This window comes from Giraffa tippelskirchi, chromosome 4, assembly GCF_054371585.1.
Source record: "Giraffa tippelskirchi isolate mGirTip1 chromosome 4, T2T-mGirTip1v1.2.pri, whole genome shotgun sequence".
In the NCBI taxonomy this organism is placed as follows: domain Eukaryota; kingdom Metazoa; phylum Chordata; class Mammalia; order Artiodactyla; family Giraffidae; genus Giraffa; species Giraffa tippelskirchi.
Window position 1 is genome coordinate 125,806,841 of NC_137278.1, and position 26,119 is coordinate 125,832,959.

The window sequence follows — 26,119 nt, forward strand, 5'->3', positions numbered from 1 at the left end:
ATCCCCCCCATTCCAAGTACCACTCTTGCAGATAATTTCCCCCATAAAATGCAGTCAACTCTAACAGAATAATTAAAGTGACCCTCTCAGGCCCTCTGTGATTCTATAAATACAAGACTGAAGTCCTTTACTAAGTGATTAAAATAAATTCTGCGACCGAAATCAATTCCCTGTCGCATTACATCATTGCTGTGATGACATTAACAATGAATTTACCTCAATCTGGAAAATCAATCCACAGTGATAATGAGTGATGTTGACTGTTCCACCATAAAGCACCTGTGTTTGTCAAGGAGCAGAATGATAAAACATCCTTTCAGCAGGGTGGGCAGCGGAGCAAGGCCATCCTGATGAGCATCATACATACAAAGGAGCAGTGGATACTGGGGCACTTGAAGAAACAGGTGGCAGGCAGGTGCTGGACACGAGCTCCCCCAGTGCCTTCAGTGGCTTCCTCCTAGACTTTATCCTCTAAGTGGATACACTCGGTATTTATGACTTAGCCAAACTCCACGTGATTAAGCATCTCTGGACCTGGGGGTCATTTTCAAATACTAAGAGTGTGAGTATGAAAATTCACTCATACTAAAGATCTGCTGAGCTTTGTATGGGCTGGAATCTTAGAATCTTGCTGTTTGGTCCATATTATAGAAGAATATAGACTTGCTGGAAATAGTCTACAAAACAACTACTAAATGAGCAAAAAGATAGTGGCATCTGTAGAGAAAAGTGAAAGAGATCAAGATTGGTTTGTCTTTGAAAGGGAAAATGATTCTTGCCATCAAATAAAGGGCTTTTTTTTTTTTTTTAAGGGGAATTTGATTAGATGTTGCAAATAGAGAAGTAAGGTGCATAAATCTACATGATGGGGCCCCAGTTATCGGGTTATTCCAAGGGAAACTTTCTTGATAGAAAAAAGCCTGATAAAGCTTGTAATGGGTTCCAAAAAGGAGATGGTATCTACAAACGTGGAATAACAATGGATGGCTCCAGTAGTTTAGGCATCCAACTACTTGATATTAGGTGACTTAACTGGTTGGTTTCTTGAGATTTTTTTTTCCCTGCAGTATACTCCTTGATTCAAATAGCCTACTGAAACAAACAAAAAAATAGGAACTGCTTTCTTGGGAATTTAAGTTATCCTGGATGACATTTATTCCAACTTAATGATGAATCTGTTGTTGACTTACAGTCAGTGGACGCCTCATCTTTTACTTCATTTTGGTACGTTGTGAGCCTCCAGAGGCTGTGAGGCAGCAAGCATGTTTGAGAACTCTAGTGATATCTCACTCTTCAGACAGAATGTCAGACTCTTCAACTGTATTTTCGACTGTCTTGTGAGACAAAGACTAATTGGTTTGACCTCATGCTGTCGCATGTTGAGAGACATGCATCTGCAGCACTCCTCCTTGAATACATTGATTTCATTAAACACTCTCTGCTTGTGTTTGCAAAATGTTATAATTTCCCAGTGATTTCTTCGACCAGCAGTGCATAAACAGATTTTTTTGGAACAATGCCATTTCTTAGCTTTGATTTTGTGTTTTAATCTTTTCTTTCCAATAGGTCTTCTCTGTTAAGTCCATTGAGCCACAGAAAATATCGACCTTAGGGAAAACTAATGTGACCGTCACGGGAGCAAACTTTCTCACAGCATCAAACATCACAATGATCCTGAAAGGAACCAGTACTTGTGATAAGGATGTGTGAGTTGAAATATGAGTGATTTATTCTTGGTAACATACTGAAAAGCTAAAACTTATGCCAGAGGAATAGCACGGAGATTATAATCTTTTTATGGTTAATTTCTTTCCATGTGCCAGTGTGAGCTAGTTATTCTGTATATTTGATATAACATGATTTCAAGAAGTAAAATAATTTAAGCACCACATTGAAGTTAATTGTGGGAGAATCTGTGCCATGTAACCCCCAATACCTCAAAATACAGTAATTCCAGGATGCTGCCTATTGGGTTCCTGATTTGTTTTCATGAACAAAATCAAGTAATTTGAGGAACAGACATCATTTTGAAGATGATCCACTTAGAAAAATAGTTGAGTACCTTAGAATTTGATGGGAAAATAGGACCACTCTTCCAATGTATTATTAAAAGTTGAGAGGACAAATTTTCTGATCCATTTTATTCTTTTGTAACCTTCTCTGTATTGCAACTTAGCATGCATGCATGCATTGGAAAAGGAAATGGCAACCCACTCCAGTGTTCTTGCCTGGAGAATCCCACAGACAGAGGAGCCTGGTGGGCTGCTGTCTATGGGGTTGCACAGACTCGGACACGACTGCAGCGACTTAGCAGCAGCAGCAGCTGTATTGGATTGGTTTCAGGCTCAGATAATAACTAAATGAAACATCCATTAGTGTTAAAAAGAAGAAAACACCCCAACACAAATATCTGGTCAATGATGTACCATTTGAACACCATTATTTCTATGACCTCTTTTCCCTAACACATTCTTTCAATGAAACTTTGAGAGAAGAAAATCTCAGTATTTTACTAACACTCTTGTCTAAATGTTACTCTCCAAAATGAGATAAAGTAATAATAACATAATAAATCATTTGCGTTTTCTGCTTGTTAGTGTTTAGAGGTGTTGGTTAATTTAAAGTAAAAAGATGTTGCCATCTACATGATGTAGAATAGTGAGTTTGTTCTCACCATGGAAATGTGTCAAAGACAATCCACTGAAGCATGGGGTTTTGGTTCTTAACTACTAAAACAGATTTGTACAGCATTTTAATCTGCCACACTTATATACTGAATTCTTTGTTTTAGTTCATTTGCTGCATCTAACCGTCATCCCCTTCCCCTCCTAGCAGTAAATTTGGGATGTCTGTCATTTTGATGAAAAAAGCTGCTTCTTGGGTGCTCTTCTTCCCTGTTCTGCTATTTACCAGAATTATCCAGCACACATTAGTGGCTGTATCTATGCGACATAGATATTTTTGTATCGTTTATCCTGGCTAAATACCTCTCTGCAAAAATCTTTCATTTTGTGTAGCGAAGTTAGACACCTGTGTGTTCACTGAAAGGCAATCAGCTTCACTGGAAAATAAGTCGTTTTTTAGAGCATTACCCTGTTTCTGACTCTTTATGCTCTCATTTCGATTCCGAGTGTGTCTTGAGATACTGCAGTTATTAAATTAAATGACTAAGAGAGACCTTTCTGTATGTAGCATTTCAGTAACCACATCTGTGTAGTGAACCCAAGTTCACGAGCAGTAAATGTAATACCCAGTTAATTCTGTATCAGAGTTCATGCCATAATCCTAACCTCTCTTAATACAGCATCTTTTAAATACCTAATTATTCCAAGGAGAAAAATATAAGAATAGTAATGCAATGATCCATATTTCTGCCTCTCTCCTTCACAATTTGATAAACAAATTTGAATTTTAATGATCAGCCAGTTTACAATGAGTTTCCTAGAGCTTTGCTCTGAATATAAAATCTTAGAATGTAAATTTGAGAAAGTGTCAGTACAAACTGGCTCAAATATTTCTAAATTTGCCTTGTTGTTAGAATCTATTATTACTGCTTAAAGGCTATGGCATTATAGTCAATAATCATGTACAAAGCCTTTAAGTAATAATAGTAGATTCTCACGTGGTATAATTATACTGAGCATTATCCAGATACAACCCTGTCTTCATGACTTGTGCTTTAGAGGCTCATTGTAGATGTGATATACAGAGGAAGCTGCAGAGGGAATGCTGTAGAAGGCTTTGCTTTGACTCCCAAAGGGTGTTGAGGGCATGCCCTGCAGGTTTCAAGAGCACCCAGGACAGTCCTAGCTAAATTTCTGTCTGGAAATCGTCAGGAGCTCTGATGCTGGTTGTTTCCAAGGCCCCTGGGCTCCTGGCATGGACTTTAGTGTTGAACTCTTTGTTCTTTGAATGGCAGAATCCATCTCTGCCCAGGGTTGGGTTCTACGACACCTTCGCTGCAAGTGCTTGATTGATTTTCAAGCCTTTCATTATGGAAATTTCTAATCATACACAACAGAGAACCTTTTCGTATCCTCCAACTTCCAAATTCAGTGTTTTACCAATCTTATTTCATCTGTCTCTTCCACATTTTTGAGAATGGTGGAAAGATGGTGGCTAGAGTTTTTAAGAGCATATCCCAGGATATCTCACCATATCCTTTGACTCATGACTACTTCAGTATGTATGTGTAACAGATAAGGATGGTGCCATTAGCACACTCAAAATGAATGGCAATTCCTTAATATACTTTGATACCCAGTCCACTTTGCACTTCCTATTATATTAGGGCTTTTTAAAGGCAATGGTTGCATTTCCTTCTCTCCCCACTTCTAAGGGAAATGCAAATAAAAACATAAAAATGCACAAAAGAGAAAGGAACCTGGCCCCAGATAATACCCATGCTGGGTAAGTGGGCCCTGATTAATCAGTAGCTGCCTGCAGCTGTTCTGATAGTTTAGTTTGGGAGCTGTTGTAGTTCAAATGAAATTCATATCCTGTCTCCTCGGGTAATCAACTGTGCTGGGTATCTGTGTCACCGAACAGCTCTCTTCTACCCCTTTATAGGATACAGGTTAGCCACGTGATAGATGACACCCATATGCAATTCTCTCTTCCACCGAGCCGAAAAGAAATGAAGGATGTGTGTATCCAGTTCGATGGCGGGAACTGTACTTCGGTGGGACCCTTGTCTTATATTGCTCTGCCCCACTGCTCCCTCATATATCCTGCTACCACCTGGATCAGGTACTTTCTAGGGTGTATTTTTCTCTTGTTGTGGTTAACAAGGCCATATGTATAAAGATCATGGATTTCACTCAAATAAATATAGAAATAATTGTCATAACTAAATTTTCACAGACTTCCTCTTTAGGATTTATTCTTAGAAAACAGAGGCATACCTGAGAAGTAGGTTGCCTCCCATCATCACAGTAAATACTGTGAGTACATCTTGTTTTATTCTTAGCTGTGGCTGCCGGGAAACTCACCGCTAAAATGTTTGTTGAAATTCTGGTTTCTCTTCAGATCATGTTTGTGTTTTTCAATGTTTGTTCAACTGTAGTAACTAAGCCTAGATTTCTGATACAAATACAGAATCCTCTTCACTACATTTCACTCCTGCGTATGACTCAAAGCTTCTTCCTTCTTACAGCCTTCATTTTATAACCTTTAGAGTAAGCTCTTTTGAATAATTTCAAGAAATATTGGGAACTATCTAAATGAGAAGCAGTGTCTATATTTCAAAGATACTCCCTATGTGAGAAACGGAAATTCCAAAGAAACCCTTGCAGATGACTGTTATATTAAGAAAAAAATTCTCCCCCTAGTTGAATTTAAATTCACATTAAGATTTTGGGATATAAACCTAAAGATAGTTTCTCCACCTAACACAGCATGAAACTAACTTTCAAAGTACTGTCTAGGTAAAACTACAGATGAAGCTTTGTTTAAAAAAAAAAAAGAAAAGGAAAATGAAAAAGAAAAAAAAATCACTTCTAATATTCTTATTTGAGGTGAAGTGAGAGGTGGATGTATTAGACTGCTAGAGCCGCCATAACAAAGTACCACAGACTGGACTGCTTAAATGACAGAAATGTATTTAATCAAAGTTCTGGAAGCTATGAGTCCAAGATCAAGGTGCTGTCAGGGTTGATTTATCCTGCAGCCTCTCTCCTAGGCTTGAGGAGGGCCATCTTCTCCCTGTGTCTTCACAATGGTCTTCCCTCTGTGCCTGTCTGTGTTATAATCTCCTGTCTTTCTTTCCTTTTTTTTTTAAATAAGGACACCTGTCATATTGGATTGGGGCCCACTCTAATGACCTCATTTAACCTTAATTACCTCTTTCAGGGTCCTATCTCCAAACAGAGTCACATGCTGAGGTCCTGGAGGTTGGGACCTCGGTTCCATTCCTAACAGTAGCATAAGGAAAGCTGACATTTCCAAACCAAGGCTCTAGCATGGTTCTCCCAGCCGTGGGTCTCAGTCCTTCCTATAAATAGGAGCAAACGGTGATGCAACACTCCCCATATGCCCAGGGTGTCCGATCTTTCGACTCAGGAAATCCTCACAAGCCTACGGGGTCCCCTATGCATAACCCTTTTTGCCAATGAGAAAACTGAGGTGTGGAGCATTCAGACAGCTTGCTCAGGCTCCCGGGTGGTCTGGCCCAGGCTTGCTGTGCTCTGTGCTTTGTTGTAAGATAAGCGGTTTCCTAATGTCTCATCACCTGTGACTGTCTGAGCCAGTATCTCTCGGTTACTCCTGGGCAAGAACACGGCTCTTCAGTCTGGCCGTTGGCAGACCACACTTGGCCTGGTTTTCTAGTGACGGTGACAGGCTGGCGTGAGGCCAGCTTGGCCTTCCCCCTGGTGGCTGGAAGGTTCAGGGCTTAATGCCTTCCCTCTGCCCAACACAAATTGGCCTTCTCGTGCTTGCCTCCTGGTCTTGTCATCATGATCTCTGCTGGCCGATGGAGCTGACCTGTCCAGGCTCCTGTCGCTTAGGATGAGTGTCTAGTGACCTATGTGAACAGGGGTGTGGGGGCAGCCAGAGTTGTGGACAGCTGTTTATTTCACTTCTAATGGCCATTTTGCTGAAATGCAATTATGTGCTAAGAATATGTGAAATCATTTGGCTTAGTTTTGGAGAGCTAGGACATAGCTGTTATTTATGTGGTTTACCAAATAGGAATTTATATTTGTAATGTCATTTATAATTTTACCTTGTCCAAAGTACTCCCTGTCTCCCTACATAAAATGTAATTGGTAAGTTGGGAGTTTGATTTTGAAAATTGTTAGATTGATGAGTCTTCATATAGATTAAACAGCAATCAAACAAAATTCTGTTTAGTGAAACCTTTTCAAGGTGCAGCTGATGATCTAATTATATGGGGTAGCATGATACAATAAAATTCAAAATTCTAGAAAAGAATCTGGGCATTTTCCTAGAACTAAAACAGGATCCAACCTGAATTTTTACACTTATGTTTCTTAAAAAATTATGATCTGTGGCCAGTATCATGAAAAGACATAAAAATGTCATGCATTTGAAATTAAAATTTATTAATTTGCTCTCAAACATAACTGAGTTTAATATTATGAATAAAGTGATGGGTTTCATTCATAAATGCAAAATGCCTGTGTGTGTATCTATGAAACTCCTATTTTTTTCTTGCAGTGGTGGTCAAAATATAACCATCTTGGGCCGAAATTTTGATGTAATTGACAACTTAATCTTTTCTCACGAGGTAAAACGAAATGTAAGTCTTCAGCTGCTTTGTAATAATAGTTATCTTCAAGGATGATTTTTGTTTTCATCACACTAAAATATTTGTTGCTGTTCAATCACTCAGTCGTGTTGGACTCTTTGTGACCCCATGGACTGCAGCATTCTGGGCTTCCCTGTCCTTCACTGTCTCCTGGAGTTTGTTCAACTCATGTCCACTGAGTCGTTGATATGTTGGGGATACTTTTTGGTTTCTGTGCTTTTGTGCTGTTATAAGGTTTTACCTGTTGCGTGACATTACCCTCTGTGCTATAATGGAAATAATATGACCTCAGACTTGGAGTTATGAGCTGTGGCACAGAGGGAAAAGGAATGAACTTGGTATGACAAGAGCTGCCATCTCCTCCCTATGTGATTGTGGCAAGTCATGTTAATGAGATTGTGCTTATCAACACGTGTGAACATGCCTTCTGAGTGGCTGAGGTGTGATGTAAAGATGAGTGTTTCTGGGACGAGTAGGTGGTGGTGGTCCCACTGCACTTAGCATACTGTTGTCAGAGATGGAGTGACCTGCAAGGCTCCCAGAGAGCCTGTCACGTGCTTCTCCTCTCGCCCTGTCTCTTTGAACTGATTTGGTACCTTCCTTCTGACCTCACCTCCTCTTGCCTTTCATCTCCCCGCCGAGGGGTCCCCATCTCCACTCAGTTCATGCCCCAACATGAGTCACGCATGGGCCTCGTCATGTGAACTGATGGATTTCAGAAGCAGGCTGGGGCTGCTGAGTGCACATATCAGTTCTTCTCGCATGCTCTCCTCATTCTCTCTTCCTCTTTCTGTTCTTCCTTCATGAGAGATGTGATAACAGCCTTTCGGAGGCCCGGTCAGACCACTTCCTGCCAAAGCTGACAGGCGTGTGAGTGGCCGCAGACCTGGCCTTTGCTTGGGACCAGTGTGGCTTCTGGCCTAGATCCAGGAGGCCTTCCTAAGTCCTCCCAGAACCTTATCAGGATGCACATCCATGTCCTGATACCCTTCAGAGCCAGTTCCAAGCCTCATGTTGTATCTGACTCCAGGTCACGTCTCCATGATGTCAACACCTCCTGTTGAGTGCTTCATTTAGGTTGACCCTCTGACCAGAGGCCTTGCTTGCATTTGTAAGTGAACTTGCTCTCCCTCCTAGTGCTGTCCCTGAATCAAGTAGAATTCATTGAGTACCTGCTGTGGGTAAAACATTTTCCCAGGTCCAGGGGACAAAAGAAATAAGAGAGTCATTGCCTTCATGGCGGGAGATGGCTAATTGACTGCGATGGAAAGCTGAGAGCACAGGGTATCGTTGCGTTCTAGGTCTGCTGACTCTCTTCTGGCTCAGACACCCCGCTGTGTGTTTCTAAAGGAAAAGGTAATTGAAATTGGGCAGGTTTCAGCAGGTCTGTGGTGTGGAGCAGGATGGTAGGACTTGGGCAGGTGGAAGCAGGGAGGGAATTTCAGGTACAGAGGAGACAAATCTACTCAGAGGCCCCTGGTGGGAATATCAGTGATATTGCAGCTCTGCTGGAACCAAGAGGATGGGCTGGGAATGAACCAGAGGGATGGCTGGAAAACCACATTGGGCCATAAGAAATGATTAGACTGAAAATGTTGCCCTTAATTCTGTAGGCGATGGGGAGGTATTGAAGATCTTTGAGCAGGGAGTGGTGTGAGGTAAGTACCCTTTATGAAGATGAGTTTGGCAATGGTGTGTAGGATCATATGTGGAGGAGTAACTGAAAAAAGCCTGGGAGGTCCCTGAGGATGCTCGTGCCAGTATCCAGGGATGCTGGGGACATGGTGGAGCTAGAGATGATTGGCCATTTCTCTGGCATTGTCCTTGGAGGGAGTATGTGATTGACATCCTGGGCGTGAGGGCAGAGGGAAGGAAGAAAAGAGGGCCTAAGATGGAATCTTACAGAACAGCTTCATTTGAAGGAGTGAGAGAAAATAAGATGGCCAGTGAAGCTGGCCAAGAAGTTTCTTGGGAACTGCCGAAAAAGAGTATTTCAGATGACGGGAGCTGGTCACAGGCATGGAAATTTAGAGAGTTGAGAATAATGAGGTTAGGGTGACCCTATCCCCAGTCATCTTCCTGGAAGGTATCTTCAGCAAAAGGCAGCCTGCTGGGGTTACAGCTGTTGAGAAGGGAGAGGCTGTGGGTTTCGTGGTTTTCTTCATGCTGCCAGATATGTGAAGGAGAGATTCAGGGCAGTCGTTTGGAAAGGGGCTTAAAGGTGAAGGGAGGTTTTGCTTATCCGTGTCTCAGCGCTTTTCATCTGATTTTCTCACCTGTTGCTTCTTCCTACCCTCTTTTCAAAACTCCAATATTAGACAGCAAATAATAAAGAGGAAAACTCCCCACCTAGCAAATTTCATTTTGTGAGTTTTAGTTGCTCTTCTTTAGAATATTTGTCAACCTCCCCTCTCCCAGCAGCTTTCTATGCCCATCTCTTTGTACTCCTGAAAATGACGGCATTTATGTTTGCTTATTTGTTTTAAAGAAGCCAGTAAAGCTGTTGTTGTTTAGTCACTAAGTTGTGTCTGACTCTTTATGACCCCATGGACTGTAGCCTGCCAGGCTCCTCTGTCCGTGGAATTCTCCAGGCAAGAATACTGGAGTGGGTTACCATTTCCTCCTCTAGGGGATCTTCCCCACCCAGGACCCACGTCTCCTGCATTGCAGGTGGGTTCTTTACCAATGAGCCACCAGGGAAGCCCAAGTTTGTAAAGTAGGCCATACTTTCTGCCTTGTTTCCCATCTTCATGCTCTTTCTTTTATGGGGGCTGTGCTGTCCTTTTTACCTTTGTTTTCCTCTATTTTTTGTCAGGCCTGCAAAGCGTTTGCCTCCTTGTGGTTAGTGATTTCTGCTAAAGCACAGAGGTTACCCAACACAGGGAATTAAGCCAGCAGCATGCAGGTCAGCAGCTAGCCTTGCTGAAGGACTGGGTCCTCCCTTCCTGCAGCTTCCCAGGACTCAGGCTTGATGCCCTGAAGGACACACAGGCTTGCTAGTGCAAAGCCTTCCCCTTTCTCTCACTGACTTCTTTCCAAGTACCCTTTTCCCCTCATTATTTCATCTTCTGCTTTCATTATTACTGATAGTGTTAATAATCACATTAGCATTTGTTGAGGGCTTTTTTGCATGAATGTGTAAGCATTTTCACATGGAGAGTCTCATTTAATTTAGTGAGTCCTCCTCTCATTTAGAGTTAATTCAACTCCGTGAGGTAGGTAGTACTGTTATCCCCATTTTACAGAGGCGAAAACAGAGGCACAAAGAGGTTCAGTTGCCAAGGTCCCTTAGATCTTCAATCCCAGAGCTGAGATTCATTAATGAAGCTGTCAAAATGCTTTTTTCTTCTCCCTCAGGTCTCTGAATATTGTGTGGCAAATTACTGCATATTTTTAGCCCCCGTTTTAAAGAATTTGAAAGGGCCTACAAATGTCACTGTGAAGCTCAGAGTCCAGGAGACCGCCTTGGATTGTGGAAGCCTGCAGTACCTTGATGACCCCAGATTCACAGGATATCGAGCTGAGTCTGAGGTGGACACAGAATTGGAAGTAAAAATTCAAGTATGTCTCTCTCATTCAAGGCGTGGCAGGGGAAATGTGCTCCCCTCAACCAGAAAGGTGTGTTATGTTTGTGAGTTTCCACACGTGCCCAGATTTCTTCATCTTGTTCTTCACAGAAAGAAAATGATAACTTCAACATTTCTAAGGAAGACATTGAAATTACTCTCTTCTATGGAAAAAATAAGTCATTAAATTGCAGCTTTGAAAATATTACTAGAAATCAAGATCTTACCACCATCTTTTGCAAAATTAAACACATCACTGCTGCAAACAGCATCGCCACCTCTTCCAAGAAAGTTCAGGTAAGTCACCTGACAGTCCTACCTGTTAGTTTTGCCTTATTTGGAGGGATTCTGATACCTTACAGTGAACAATGCCAGGTTCCTGATCTGCAAAGAACAGGATTTAGCTTCAGGACCAGGGACTCAGCTTCAGACACTCAGAGCTTCGTGTAGCAAAAATTTTATTACAGTGAAAAAGGGAAAGAGAAAGCTTCTGACATAGACATCAGAAAGACATGGAGAGTTCCCCACTTGCTAGTCTTTCCAAGGTCTTATATACTTTTTCAATTGGTTACTAACAATAGAAAGGTCTTACCATACCCACTCCCACAACATACATCTTAACATAGCAGGATTAGTAGAAGGTTCCTGTTAAGAAGGAGAAGCATGTCCTCCAGCAAGATACATTGTTGTTATATAATCATTAGTACAGAACTTAAGGAAAAACATACTCTTGAGCAAGATAAGTTGCTTTGTTGTGTAATCATTAGCTCTGGGCTTAAAAAAAGACTAACTTTCTTTAAAAAATAAATTGTTGCCATAACAACTAGAGTTTAAGAAAAAAAAAGTCTTATGTGACTAAGATGAAGGAATGTAAAAAAAAAAAAGTTTGTCCTTTTCTCCTCCTTGAGGGTCCCAGACCCTTCTTTTCCTTAGGGGCCCTGGACTCCTTATCAACCTATCTAAGAATTAACTCTCTCAATTCCTTGGCTAAACCAGAAGCCAAGATAGAATCTTTTATGGATCTTTGGGTCTTCACTTTAAGTGAAGATTAAACAAAGCTGGTGTCTCAGGCCCAAGCATTATTTCCCCAAAATAGCTTGCAGAATTCATCCATGTGCCTCTTGGAATGGAAGAGCATTGAGCACACCACTGTTTATAATAATAATGTCTTGATAGCTTTTGTTCTAGCCGTAGAACAGTCTTTTGTTCTAGACTGTAGCATCTGCAAGCAGAATCTCTAGACCCCATTGACAAATGAGCGATCATTCTTTGCCTGAATACAGAGGTGACATGTCTTAACAGAAACCCAGGATGGGGTCTCCCCAGCACACTGAAAGTGACAGTAGAGGCTAGTGGAGACCAGGTAATCTATGGGTCATGGGCTGCTTCCTCTACTGTGAAGTCATATTCACTGCATTTAATCTTTTCCCAGACATGTTTGAGGGTCCCATCATTGGTATATTTATGTCCCACAATAAAGACATGAGACCATGGGGAAGGGAAACATATTAGAAACTTCCATTTTTAGTGTTCATGCCATATGAGACTCTGCACGGTCTATGTCCCTCCCAAAATGCTTTATCATCTAGAGTCATAAATAAATGGATAAAGGACAAGAAAAGAGAACATCAGACTGGAAGGCGAAACAAAAAATGTGTTCATGTCCCAGAGGCACCAGTTAATAGCTGTGTGACCATAGATAAGTTGGCTTTAACTGAGCCTCCCTTGGTCCATCAGTTGTAAAGAGGGTCATAATAATTATAAAATGAATAACAATAACTAAACCCACAAGTGCTCCCATGTGTCAAGTTGGTTAAAAAGAGCAAACGCTAGCGTTCTTCGTTGTTCATGACTCATTCCTGAATGCCTGCACTGGGACATAGGGACACAGCAGAGAAGAAAACAGATCCCCCCCCCCCCCAAAGTCCGCCTTTATGGAGCTTACCTAATGAGGCATGCGGTATAGAAAATAAATTGAAGATGGTGGTAACTGTTATAAAGAAAAGTGAAGCGGAAGGTAGGGGACAGTGTTGCAAGGTTTCTGAAGGTGAGCAGCAAAGGGCTGCCTCTAAAGATGACTTTTGGGGACTTCCCTGGTGGTCCCAGGTGGCACTAGTGGTAAAGAACTTACCTGCCAATGCAGGAGACATAAGAGACACGGGTTCGATCCCTGGGTTGGGAACATCCCCTGGAGGAGGGCATGGCAACTCACTCCAGTATTCTTGCCTGAAGATTCCCATGGACAGAGGAGCTTGGCAGGTTGCTGTTCATAGGGTCACACAGAGTTGTACACAACTGAAGTGACTTAGCATACGCGCACATAGCTAACCTACTCAGCTATCCTACTTACCTTGCCACCTCTTTTTGAATCTTGGAGAAAACCATTTTGGGGGAAAAATGTGTTCCTCACCTCAACTGGGTCTAATGACACTCTTTGTGCTATTAGGTCAAACTGGGAAACCTGACCCTCTCTGTCGAACGGGAATCAGTTCATTCCAACTGGTATTTTCTGATTGGGCTTCCCATCTTGCTAGTGTGTGTCATTTTTGGTAAGTGCCCTGTTTAATTTTTTCAGAGAAATTATTCCCTGGGGCCTCTCGGCAGGCAGGAAGACTTTCCTGCTTTCAGGGACAGTTTGCTTCAGTTGAGTATCGGTGGATGAAAACCCAAATCAAAACTTCAGGAAAGGACTAATAGTTTCACACTGAGGGCTTCTTAAATATTTTTTTAGATTGCTTCATTAATAAAAGGCTGAATTACAAAGATGATACCTTAGTGTTTGAGAAATATAATCTACTTTGCTTCACCAAACTTGTGAATTATGATGACAGATGTCCCATTTACATTATTTCCTTGGAATTCCTCTGGGATATGGGGCTCCCGGAACTCGGTCATCTCATCCTGGCTTCTCACACCAGTAACATCCACACCCTCGACCCCAGCCCTTCCTTTCTGGCAGAACTGTATTTTGGAAGTGTGATCTGTAATGTCTATTAAAATGTTCCGCAGCTCATCCAGGCACAGTGATCCCATAGTGGTTGCTCACTGGATGAAGTCCAGCCCACCAAGGTGTCTTGTTTGGCTCAAGTAGCATTTTTAAAACTTTGAAGTCACTGACAACATTTTAAAATGAGATGATTCACATTCTTTAAAATCACTTGAAAATTATAAAGATCTGTGTCGTTGGATCCTGATGTTTCCATAGCATGGGTTTGCTAGAGCTGGGGAGCAGATCTGCCTGGAGGGAGGGCTTGTGTTCACCACACTTTTGCCAGACTCAACCACTCCCTTCCCTGCCAGCTCAGATGGTAAGAAATCCGCCTGCAATGCAGGAGACCCAGGTTCAATCCCTGGGTCAGGAAGATCCGCTGGAGAAGGGAATGGCTACCCACTCCAGTATTCTTGCCTGGAGAATCCCCATGGACAGAGGAGCCTAGTGGGCTACAGTCCATGGAGTCACAAAGAGTCAGACATAACTGAGCGACTAACGCCTCCACTTTTCCACCACTCCCTTACTGCTCCACACAGGCCATTTAACTCATCTGAAGACCTGGTACCTGTAGCCATTCAGTTTTTGACCTGTGTTTCTGAGCTGCTTTTCACTTTAAGTCTGTTTCCTCTTGTCCTCCTTAAAAAAAAAGAAAAAACAGAGAACTCTTCTCCAGAGCTATGGAGCCCTTTCAATTTCTTGTCTTAGTACAGGCATCGCCTTTCTGATGGTTTTCTGTTAATAGTTGCTCATTGTTTCCTTCCCTAAACTCACTGTCTCACTCATCCATCCATTCATGCATGTGTTTACCTGATGTTTATTGAGCACCTGTTATGTTGCTGATAACTGTGCAAAACTCTGGACCTTGGGACGGTGGGTTCAGTCCTGGTCCTTTCTCTTGGGGAATTCCCAGTCCAGTGAAGAAAAGATTTATATGTATTGTTAACTAGCCTAATGGAATGAATTCACTCTGTAGAGACCTTGTTTTGTACTGTTTGTTGATGATCATGTCAGGTATTTGTTAAGCTCTCCCAAGTTGGCCACCACTAATATGCATCTAGAATCCAAAATTGGGCCTGATATTTTAATAAGGTCCTGGCTGGTGCTGGCTTTGAATAAGAAGATTACTTGTAAATTCTAAATGCTGAGCTCAATTTTGAGAAATCCACTGCTGTCAGGCAGCTCTAGATAGAACAGTCTCATCATGGAGTCAATAAACTTTGTGACTCCCTAGGAAGGTCTGTTCTCTTCCTGGGCTCTCTGTGACTCTTCTTTCCTCTCCCTTCACTTTGTTGGTAGAGATTGTTGATATTCTTTAAGGTGAAAAGGGCTCCGTTTGACATGTGGCTCTTGATTTCATTGGTACCTGAAAAGCCCTTTAAAATTCTCCTCTTCTTACCATGTGTCATTAGCAGCTTCAGTAAGTGTACCCTTTAGTCCATCAATCATATCATTAGTGAAAACACTAAACACACCTGGCCTAGGGCTGCCACCTACGAAACACCCCCACTGTGGCTTCCCCTGGAGATTTCAGCCAGGAAAAAGTCATGATTGGAGGGATGTGGCCTGCTAGCTCCCTTTGCAGGCAGTGAGCTGGTGCTGCCTATCGGGTGGTCTGCGGACCAATGGTCCCAAGTGATGCTCCTGGAAAAAGGGTTCCACAGTCAAGTCAATTTGTGAATCACTGCCTGCCCCACCGTTTCTTGAAGATTCATGATGCATGTTATGATTAAGACTGTTGACTATGAAGTAGTCCAGCGCAGAGCTGTATAGAAAGTCCCTACATACGAACCTTCAAGTTATGAACTTTCCAAGATGTGAATATGCATGTCGGCCCCTGAATAATGGTTGTTGTACTGTACTGCTGTACTTTTCAGGGTACTATACTATAAGGTTAAAAATGCTTTTTATTTTAATTTTTTTTATGTACATGTTATTTTTGTTGAAAGTATTATGAACCTGTTATAGTACAGTACTGTGTTAGTTGGGTACCTAGGCTAACTTTGTTGGACTTATGAACAAAGTGGGCTTACAAACCCACTATCACAATGGAACATGATGGTATGTAGGTGACTTACTGTATTGGATTTTATTTCCTCCAGCACTATTCACATCTACTGGTAACACGATCCTTTTATCATGAAATTTCTACTAAGAGAAGAAAAAATTTCTAGACTAATAAGGACAGTTGACAATAGTAAAGACAGCTGTTACATATTCATTTTTAAAAAGAAGCTCCAAATGCTTTCTGTGAGTTACTTATTGGAATCCTGTCAATATCATAAGGAGGCAGGCACTTTAACATAAGGCAGCCAGGCACAGAGATGCTAAGGAACTTACCTGAGGTCACACAGCTAGTTAATAGCAGAGCGGGGACGTGAACCAAGTGCCTAACTTGTTCAGTATACTGCCTCTACAGTGTAGGTTGGAAGCAGAATGAAGTGGAGAAAGAAGCACTATCCAGATAGCAGAGTTCTCTGTGGACCACTCATCCTGTCTCTCCATTTGATCTATGCAAGTTTGACTCACGTAGCTCACTGTGGATCTGTGGGGTTTTTTCTGCATTTAAGCTTCAACTTTATTTCTCCGGGGATGTTTAGAAACATTAAAACAGAACAGAACAATATAAGTGGCCTGTGGCTGTAGGGAGACTTGGCTAGTTTCATTACTTTTCAGCCAGCTGGAATCTTTGGTTACAAGTGAAGGTTATTTGATTTAGTTTTTACTTTGAAAATGAGTAATTTTTTTTTTTTTTTTTCTGTTACATGTGAGCATCTTCCTCTCTAGAGTGATCCCTCACTGGGAATTTTTCTTTGAAATTCTACCTCTTCCATGCTAGTCTTTCTTGCTTTCCCTCTATACAAGAACTGTAAAAGTTGGTTCTGTTTTTTCCTTTTTGTGTTTTAACCCGTCAATCTCTTGCTGGATCTCTGTCTCTGCAGTGGCCGTGGGGGTGACCAGGCACAAATCGAAGGAGCTGAGTCGCAAACAGAGCCAACAATTGGAGCTCCTTGAGAGCGAGCTCCGGAAAGAGATACGTGATGGTAGGCTCCAAAATTGTATTTGTGGAAAAACAAGACTTTTTAATTGTCTTTTTTTTTTTTTACCCTTAAATGGAACCAGCCACGTTAATGAGAACCATTTGTATGATAGAAGACAACTGAACAGCAGGGTCTAGGCCTGGCTTTGTATTTTATTTCAGCTTCTTCACAGCCAACCAAGTAATTATCTATTGCTTCTTCTTTAATGAAAAGCAAGGTCGTACTCTGTGTTAGACAAAACAGCAGAAGATCTTATCCGTTGTTGGTTGAGTTAAAATGTTGCTCTTGGGATTCTGTTTCGCAGGCTTTGCTGAGCTGCAGATGGATAAATTGGATGTGGTTGATAGTTTTGGAACTGTTCCCTTCCTTGACTACAAACATTTTGCTCTGAGAACTTTCTTCCCTGAGGTAAAAGAGCATTGATCATCTTCCTAAGGTTGAGACTTGAATAATAATGAAGGTGCTTGTTGCTGTTGTCAAAAACTGGTGTTTGCTTCCAAGGCAGCTGCAGATAATGTGCTTGGTACAGAATAATGGCTTAAATCTGAGCAGAGTGGGGAGGAGGAGAACTATTAATTGGATTGATGACGGTAGAAAGCAGTGATGGGTCACTGGCAATTACTCTTTGTCCAGTAACAAAAACCTAGGAGGGACACAAGTTCAGAGTGATGATTTTTGCTTTATTTTACTACCAGTTTAGAACTGAATTTGTAGCTTAGGAAGTGAGCTAGTTTATTTAAAAATCAATAAATTGTGGGCTGGCCAATTTGTTGTGTTTATCTGCATGACTTCCATTGCAGCCACTAGATTATTCACCATTACTTCGCAATTGGAGATGGAAAGTGCTATTGGCCGAGAGGGAGGAACCTAGACATGCGTAGAATTTGAGTTAATAGCAGCCATTTTTAGCAATGTAGAGTTTTACAGTTCTCTTCAGCAGATCCGTTGGTGTCACCCTCATTTAGCAGAAATAGCTGCATGAGATGATTAATTAATTTGTTCTAGGACTGCAAGGAATAGTCTTCTTAACCCTTTGGGTTTTCAGTCTCACGTTCTCACACCTCCATCTTCTCACCCACTTGCATAGCCTTCCTCATTCACCCTCCTAAGTCTTTGGCAACGTACTCATCCTCCTACCATCACCTGTATATCCTGATACCCCAGTTCTTCCATATTGCCCTTTTCTCATCTAGAACTGGTGACCACATTAATGCTCAGCCTCTGGAACACATCACCACCAAATATCATATTTAAATCTAGATTCCTAAGCAAAGCCAGAAATCTCTCCAGGCCAAAAGAGAGTTTGTATTACTTTACCAGCAACTTGTCAGCTTCATTTGGCCAGAAGCCTAGAGTTCAGAAACCCAGACACAGGCAGTAAGCAATTTTCAGTTTCTCTATCATTCTAGAAGCAGACACCATGATATGTGATGCTGTGTCTGGAGGTTGGGGTACCTCCGTAAAACACCTACCATATTTTTCTTTTTTTTTTTTTGTCTAAGCCTTAGTGTTGTAAATCAAGGAGGCTAGAAATAAGACCTTGGCTTTTTGCACTTGTATATATTTTTTAAGTTATCCTCCAAGAATATCAGGCACTGAGACTTACCGTTTGGCACTCCTCCATTTCCACGGCAGAACACCGCCTGGGGAGGGGAGTTTAATTCCCTGAGTCAGGATGACTGTGCCTGGCCTCAGCAAAGGTTGCACACAAGTCCTATTTCCCAGCTATCTGAGATCCCCATTAAGAATTTAATAGCAGTAAAATAAGAGATTTCTACCATCTACAGAAGTACTATGTGGGCTTTTATAGTTAATGATTGCCCTTGAGTGCTGAAGAGAGTAATTTGTGGCCTGCAAAAAAAAGTTTTCCTATCTTCTAAATTCAGTAATCAAGAGCAAGATTGAGTTGAGGAATGTAAAAGAACACTGTTGCAAGTATTTTTAAAAAAAAAAATCCCAGAATCAATGCTGGATTATCTTAAAAGAGACATTTGCAGAAGGCAAAATGATTTAACTCAGGGTTGTGTAGCATCTCAAAGAAGCTGAGAAAACCCAGGTAAAGCAAGCATACATTCGTTAGACCCCTGTTGTGAAGACCTGAGTTAAAATTGAATTGATAATAATTAAGAAAAGATGTGAAAACAGGGGAAGGTATTCTATGACGACACGAGTTGAAATGCATTCTAGACTTAAAAGTCCCGGTATTGAATAGGCCCTTCACTGATAAATCTGGACCACATCCTCTAGGCCTGGAAGTTGGGAAGTGGGGAGAGAACTTGAGTGATGAATACCTACTCAATAACAACAGGCAAAACCCAGAGGAAATGGTAGCTTCTCAGAGACCAAGGCATTACCAGCTCCTAGTTTTTTGCCCTGCTAGTTGGGTTTTTTTTGGATGTAAAAGCCTTGCTTTAAATTTTATCGGCAACTTTGTTTTGCTGAAAATAGAAGACATAAGGGTAAGCAGAGCATCTAACCACCTGGAGGAGAGGAAACTGAATGAAAGGAGGAAGGAGCCTTTGAACCCAGGGAGCCAGAGCAGTATTTCCCTATTTGAGGTCTAGAATTAAATCTGTTTAAATTGCCTATTGACATAAGGTTGGTTCAGCAGAAAAATATTAGGAACTAGAAAACGCAAACCTAGGGTCTGATTTTTCTGCTTATTACTAGTGGAGAGTATAACCAAAATAGTCTGAGATCTTCTGCTTGGGCTAACAAATTTGAAAATATAAGGCAAAAATTCTCTATAGAAGAAATTCACTTTAATATAACTTATGGTTTCAATTATTACCAAAACATTTAAAAATAACAGAATGTTTGAATTTATATTTTCATCCTATTGACTCAGCATTACACATCATGCTTTTTAAAATTTAATCATTGAATTCCAATATGATTTATGATACATAAATGGAAACTTAAATTTCAAAGTTTATATTCAGGGGCTACAGAGCATAGCACTTTAAAATATTTTTAGAAACCAGCAGGGCAATGGCATTGTGGTTTAGTTTGCTGTTAAATTAGTGATTAAAAAAAAAACCCAATAATGATAGCTGATGTGAAAACCTTACTATGCACTCATTTATTTTATTTTCACACCTAACCCATGAGGTGGGAGTCATTATTGTTTCCATTTTGCAGATGAGGAAAGTCAGGTTCGGAGAGGTTGACTTGTCCGAAGTCATGTGACCAGCAGGTGATAAAACCAGAACTGGAACCCAAGTCATTTGACTCCAGAGTCTAGCTTTTAGCCACCCCTCTCCATTCAGTCTTGAATAACATTGTGTATTGAGACAGTAAATACTTCTAAGTGAAGACTTGTATAAACTTACCAATACAACTCAGTATTTATCCTTAGAAGGTAAATTGCTTGAGGAGTGGTCTGTACATTTGCATAATCTTTTCACCACCACTTCTTTAACTTTTGAATCAATTCTTTTAACCGCCTTCATCTGTCAAAAAATGGGACTGATGTAATGATAATTATTCTTGGAGGCTTTCAGAAGTCACTGGTGTTCCTTGAGAGCTGAATAATTATTTATTATGTAGAGAATATGCAGTGAGCATACGCCCAGGGGCTCTTCAGATTAGCAAACAGTGTCTCTACTTTATTAAAATGAACTCAGGTATTATAACAAAAAAACACTCTTCATTTCCTTTGGATGTTATGAATAATAAAAGTGTCTCCTTCCTCTCAGTCAGGTGGCTTCACCCACATCTTCACTGAAGATATGCATGTAAGTCTATAAGTTTTCATTTTTAGCCCATGACTGCCTGACTTTCATAGTGTTATCATCACCATCATCATCATCTCCATTATTATTTAGAATTGTTATTGTGGGCATTTGGGGATCACAAATTTGGTATTAAGTAATTCATTGTCTTGAAAACCCATTGTGGATCTACTTTCTAGCTTTTCATTTATATATTTATATTATATTATATATTTTTTCAGAACAGAGATGCCAGCGACAAGAATGAAAGTCTCACAGCTTTGGATGCCCTAATTTGTAATAAAAGTTTCCTTGTTACTGTTATCCACACTCTTGAAAAGCAGAAGAACTTTTCAGTGAAGGACAGGTATCCGTCAGTTTGTTTATATTTTGAAAGTGATTAAGTAGAGAGAATAAAACCTGAGCCTCTTATTTTCTTTCCAAACTACAGCCTGAAGTTGGTATCTGAGAACCTGCATCTCTCAAAAGGTTGGATTTTTGGGGGGCCATGCAGGCCTAGTGTCTACATTTCAGATCACAATGCCCTAACACAAGTTCTATTTTGAAGAAACACACACATGTGACCCCCCCCAAAAAAAGCACCCCAAAACCCCCAACACCAAGAAAGAAACATGAATCCTGAGTCACAAAAGCAGAAGTGCTGTTTTCTATTTTTAAAACACTCTGAAAATTCAGGGAAGACACTCACTTCTTGTTACCGCTCTAGTTTGAAGTTTTAGAGCTGAAAACATATAAAATGACCTGAAGTTAACGTTGATATGTGGTTTTTATGGATTGAAGGCTAAGGTAGTTGAAACCTAGATGTTAAAAAAAAAACACCCACAGGGAAGCACCCTGTTAGCACCCCATTGCTGGGCCCCTCAAGTTTCCTTGGAGACGGCTATCAACACCAAGCAAGCCACAGATGATGGTTAACCCTGATTAACCAAGGCTCTGGTTTTTTCTGTTTTTTTTTTTAATGTGCTTTTTTTCCCATCATCTGAGTATCTTCTTTTTTTTTTCTTTAATTTTTATTGAGATATAATTGACATACAGCTCTGTAGAGGTTTTAGGTGTACAGCATGATCATCACAATCTGATCTCTCTTTCTGAGTTTGAGTCTTTTTTTTTTCCTATGCCATATTTAAGTGAGATCATACAGTATTTTTCTTTCTCTATTTCATTTCACGTGACACCCTCAAGATCCATCCATGTTATTGCAAATGGCAGGATTTCCTTCTTTTTGTGGCTGAATATTATTCCATTGTATATAGGTACCACATCTTCTGTATCCATTCATCTGTTGATGGACACTTCCATGTCTTGGCTATTGTAACCAAGGCTCTGTGTTTACACAGGTGTCTGTTTGCTTCCTTCTTAACCATTGCCCTGCAAACCAAGCTGGTCTACCTAACCAGCATCCTGGAGGTGCTGACCAGGGACTTGATGGAGCAGTGTAGTAACATGCAGCCTAAACTCATGCTGAGACGCACAGAGTCCGTGGTGGAGAAACTCCTCACAAACTGGATGTCTGTCTGCCTATCTGGTTTCCTGCGGGTAAGTGTCGCGTCCCTCGGCAGTGTCAGAAGTAAGATGATAAGCAGTTATTTTCAGCAGGTGCTAATGTCTTTGCCAGGATAAGTCCTGTTTACCCCATGGTGTCAGTATTTAACTGCTTTTAGTCTTGGTCCTTACCAGGGGCACATGAAGGGGAAGAGAAAATTTGCTTTTGCTCTGACTGGCCTGTGCAAGTGTTAATTCATTTAGAATTTCCTCAGGTAAGACTTCTCTCTTCTTAAAAATTGTATTATAAGAAAATCAATATGAGACCTACCCTTCTGACAAATTTTTAAGGGTACAAAAGTGTTATCTATCGGCACAATGTGGTACAATAGATTTCTACGACTTACCTTACGTAACTGAGACTTTATACCCATTGGCTTTTGCATCCATCTTCACATGGTTAATCAACAAATGCTGAGTGGAGAGAACATCCCTTTCTTTCTTTCTTTTTTCTTATGCCTGTGCTGTGTGGCATATGGGATCTTAATTCCCCAACCAGGTATCGAACCCATGCCCCCTGTACGGGAAACACAGTCTTAACTACTGGACTGCCATGGAAATCCCCAGATTTCAAATACTGATGGAAACACACTCTTTTCAGAGCCTCTGAAGCATCTGGGAAGTTGCTGTTTACCTACCACTACACTCGCTGTGAGCTAATGACATTCAATTCCAAGTGGTCATCTCATGAGAAAGCAAGTCTCCAAACAGCCCCCTGCCCCTTGAGTTCACTTTGTGAGAGTTACTACGTGAATATGGTTTTAATGTAATCGAATCTTGAAATCTTTTCTTATGTGAGCTTTTCACAGATGCCATGGGTAAGAGGGAGTGCCCTGGAGCCTGCTGCCAGGTCTGAATCTAGGCTCTACCACTTACTATGGGCCCCAAGCAGGTTTTTTGACCAGCCTGAGCCTTGGGTTTATAACCTGTAGAATGGAAGAATGTTTTAGGGCTGTTCTGAAGCATTGATGAAAAAAATGTATGCAATTGCTTGGCGCTGAGTAAGCACTCCATAAATTGTGCCCATTAATATTATGAAATATTAATAGGAAAAGAAGTGTGTTCTGTTGAACCCAGTCTGCATTCAACCCTCTGAGGCCTCTGGTGCAGGAGGTTCTTATCCTTTAATTTCACCAGCCATCCAGATTCCAGCAAAACTGCATAATTGTGTATTTGTAGCTGGTTCCGAAATCTAATTAAAGTTTGAATAAGATACACTGCTATGCCACAGGTTTTAACAGTGCTACTTAAGTTTAGATCCAAAAAGCAGTGCCTTAAATAGACTATGCTTAGAGTTTAATGCAATCTTACAAGTAGAGGCACAACATTTTTTTTTTCTCTTTACCAACCCTTTTCTCTCCCAAGGCAATACCCATTTATTAAGATTAATGAAATCTGCCTTCTTTTCTGTTTATTTGGTATAAATCATCATATGCTTTGGGGAGATGTGGAGCGGTTATTTCTGGGGTGAATATTTTTGGCTCCCTAGCTTCAGCCACAGCTGCTTCGAAAGAGGTAGCAAGACCCTCACCTAGTTCCTGGGTCTTAGTCTCAAAAGGCACTCCCTGCCCCACCACTCGCTAGTTCCACTGAATCAGAAACTCAAGGCGAGGTCTGGTAGTCCAGGTTTCCAAGCTCCTGCAGGCGATTCCATCGCCCTGCCTTTGAGAACCTGGGAGAGGGAAGCAGAAGGAGCACTGGCCTAGGAGTCTTGGTTAGACGTTCATCTCAGCCCCAACTCGCTTTGTGGCTCTGGGTACCACCCTTTCCATCTGGGCATCCGTTGTCTTCCCACTGAATGAGGGGCCTGGCCATTTGTTTTGAATTCCTTTCCAGTTCTTTCTTCTGGGACCTTGCAATTCTTATTCTGAGCCCTGGAGGCCTAGACAGAGCCTCACCCTTACTGCTCTTGGGTATTAAAAAGGTCAGGAGTCCCCTAAGTCTGGGCTGTGAGCCCAAATGGCCCCTCTGAGCAGAGGATTCTGCACCGGGATTTTGTAGTGCTGATTCACAAGTGTCTTGAGCACTTGGGGGTAGGGAGGGGGCAGCGTGCTCCCTGGGGAGGAAGTGGCATTCAGCCAGTTGGGCGATGCTTTCATTTTCAGGGGAACAATTCCCTCTGGCGTGGAGGGCCTGATTTCCCCCTCCAAGTGCCCAAGGGGCATAGGGCTCTGATGGCTTAGACCTCCTTCCCTCCCTACCTCCCCATTCCGCCCCAAACATTTGCTTGGGTGCCATGAGTTCTGTGACCTCCAGGTAACTTCCTCCTCTGTGCCTCCAAGGCCCTGTGGATCAAGTAATAATAATAACTGCCATTTATTGAATGTGCCAGCCACTATGCTAAGAGCTTTGCTTCCTTTTTCTCATTGAATCCCAGGAGGTGAGGACGTTTGTGACCATTTTGCATTCCAGAGGGTTGGGGTGCACAGAATAGATGAGACTTTTCTGTGCACAGATCCCACAACTCGGTGACAGCACCCGAGAGCTCTTAGGCAGCCTGCTTACTGCTTCCGCAAGGAGGAGGCTACCTTCTTCCAGGCTTAGGAAAGGATGCAGGGTGGGGTGGGGTGGTGAATGAGATCACAGGTGCAAAAGCCTCAAGCTCAGCCATGGTCAGAGAGTCTGGTCTCATGAAGGAAAGGACGGTGAAAGGGTCAACCTTAATTCCCATCACAGGATGGGAAGGGTGGGGTCAGTTCCATAAAGGGGGCTCTAAAGTCCAGCTCCCCAGGAGCTGTGTGCATCCTGGTCTGAGTAGGTTCTAACACAGCTTAGAACTTGTGTTCAGTGGTGACAAAGAAACCTCATGGCCTCATGTTTTCCTAAGCCAGCCATACATCAGAATCTGCTGGGAAGGTGTTAAAACTACCAATGCTCAGACCTCTTCTTTAGAGACCCTGCATCTAAAGTAGAATCCAGACAGCTGAGTTTTTTTTATAAGAGCCCCAAGGGATTCTGGTGATGATTCTCCAGGTTTCAAACCACGACTGTGGGTAACAATGCCAGGTGAGGTGTTATTTATCTGAGTCTAGCTGCAGTCTTCTGGAGAATTCTGACTACAGGGCCGCTGAGTCTGGAGCTGTCGCTCCACACAGCCCAGAGGAACCCACCGGCCCCCTAACGCCGACCTCTACAGAAGCCTCCAGCCCCCTCCCAAGGGCGCTTATCCCCATCTCTGATGTGGGCTAGAGGCAAAGAGAGAAGTGAGGTTCTAGGTTTGCGGTCAGGACATTACCTAAGGGGGTGGAGGGAGAGAGAAGAGAGCAGTGTGGTTGTGAACCTCTAAATAAAGGAAGTTTCTCATGAGAATTGAAATGTCGTGTCCTAGTCCCAGCACTCTCCCCACCTGGGAAATTTTTGAACATTCCAGCCCTGTCCTACTGTAAGGAAGCGACTAGAGGCTATGTCAGCAGGGGAGAGGGAAGTGGTGCAGGGGCCCAGGGGTGGGTAGGGTGGCACAGGAGAGACAGGAAGCCAGGGATGGAGGAGGGATGTGCCCCTGCCGTTGGTGTAAAGGATGATATGGGGGCTGGTGGGGTGGGATCCCAAGAGATTTCAAAGATGTCTTGGTTTACCTGTTCAAGGGAAAGCAGGTGAGAGATTCAGTGAAATCTTCCTTTCCAGGCCAGATGCATTGGCTGTGAAGCTTGAGTTTGTAAACTGGGACTTCAAGCCCTAGTCACATGGTTGGCTGCTCATCATCACTAAGGCAGTCTGACTTCCTGGTTGTGGCCCTGATTCTTTCCTCCCCCTCAAATTCAGTTTAATAATATCCTTTTGATCACCGATGGCTTCTTTACTTCGTTTATTTTCTACACGGTAGTCAACCCAGGGCTTCATGCCTTGGGAGGCTGCATGAAAGCACAGCACACAAGCCTCCCGCTTTGGGGGCTGCTCTGAGTCCATTCAAGCACAAAGTGGCTGCAGATTTGAAGCATTTCTATAACAGCAAGGGTAGACACCCTTGATCCAGAAAA

The 26,119-nt window shown here is 42.0% G+C and overlaps 1 protein-coding gene across 2 annotated transcripts in view; it reads left to right on the forward strand.

Annotated features, from left to right (window-relative positions):
• PLXNC1 (plexin C1) overlaps positions 1-26,119 on the forward strand; it is a 156,787-nt gene that overhangs the window by 89,517 nt on the left and 41,151 nt on the right. For both annotated transcript variants that reach the window (XR_014082566.1, XM_081592165.1), the window contains exons 10-20: positions 1,567-1,706; positions 4,570-4,749; positions 7,180-7,261; positions 10,628-10,831; positions 10,948-11,133; positions 13,283-13,385; positions 16,768-16,869; positions 17,171-17,274; positions 20,565-20,603; positions 20,822-20,946; positions 21,938-22,136. Coding sequence is in view for 1 of the 2 variants with exons in the window: in XM_081592165.1 (XP_081448291.1) it covers positions 1,567-1,706; positions 4,570-4,749; positions 7,180-7,261; positions 10,628-10,831; positions 10,948-11,133; positions 13,283-13,385; positions 16,768-16,869; positions 17,171-17,274; positions 20,565-20,603; positions 20,822-20,946; positions 21,938-22,136 (1,464 nt within the window). In the remaining variant the exon portion in view is untranslated. The remainder of the gene's footprint in view (positions 1-1,566; positions 1,707-4,569; positions 4,750-7,179; positions 7,262-10,627; positions 10,832-10,947; positions 11,134-13,282; positions 13,386-16,767; positions 16,870-17,170; positions 17,275-20,564; positions 20,604-20,821; positions 20,947-21,937; positions 22,137-26,119) is intronic.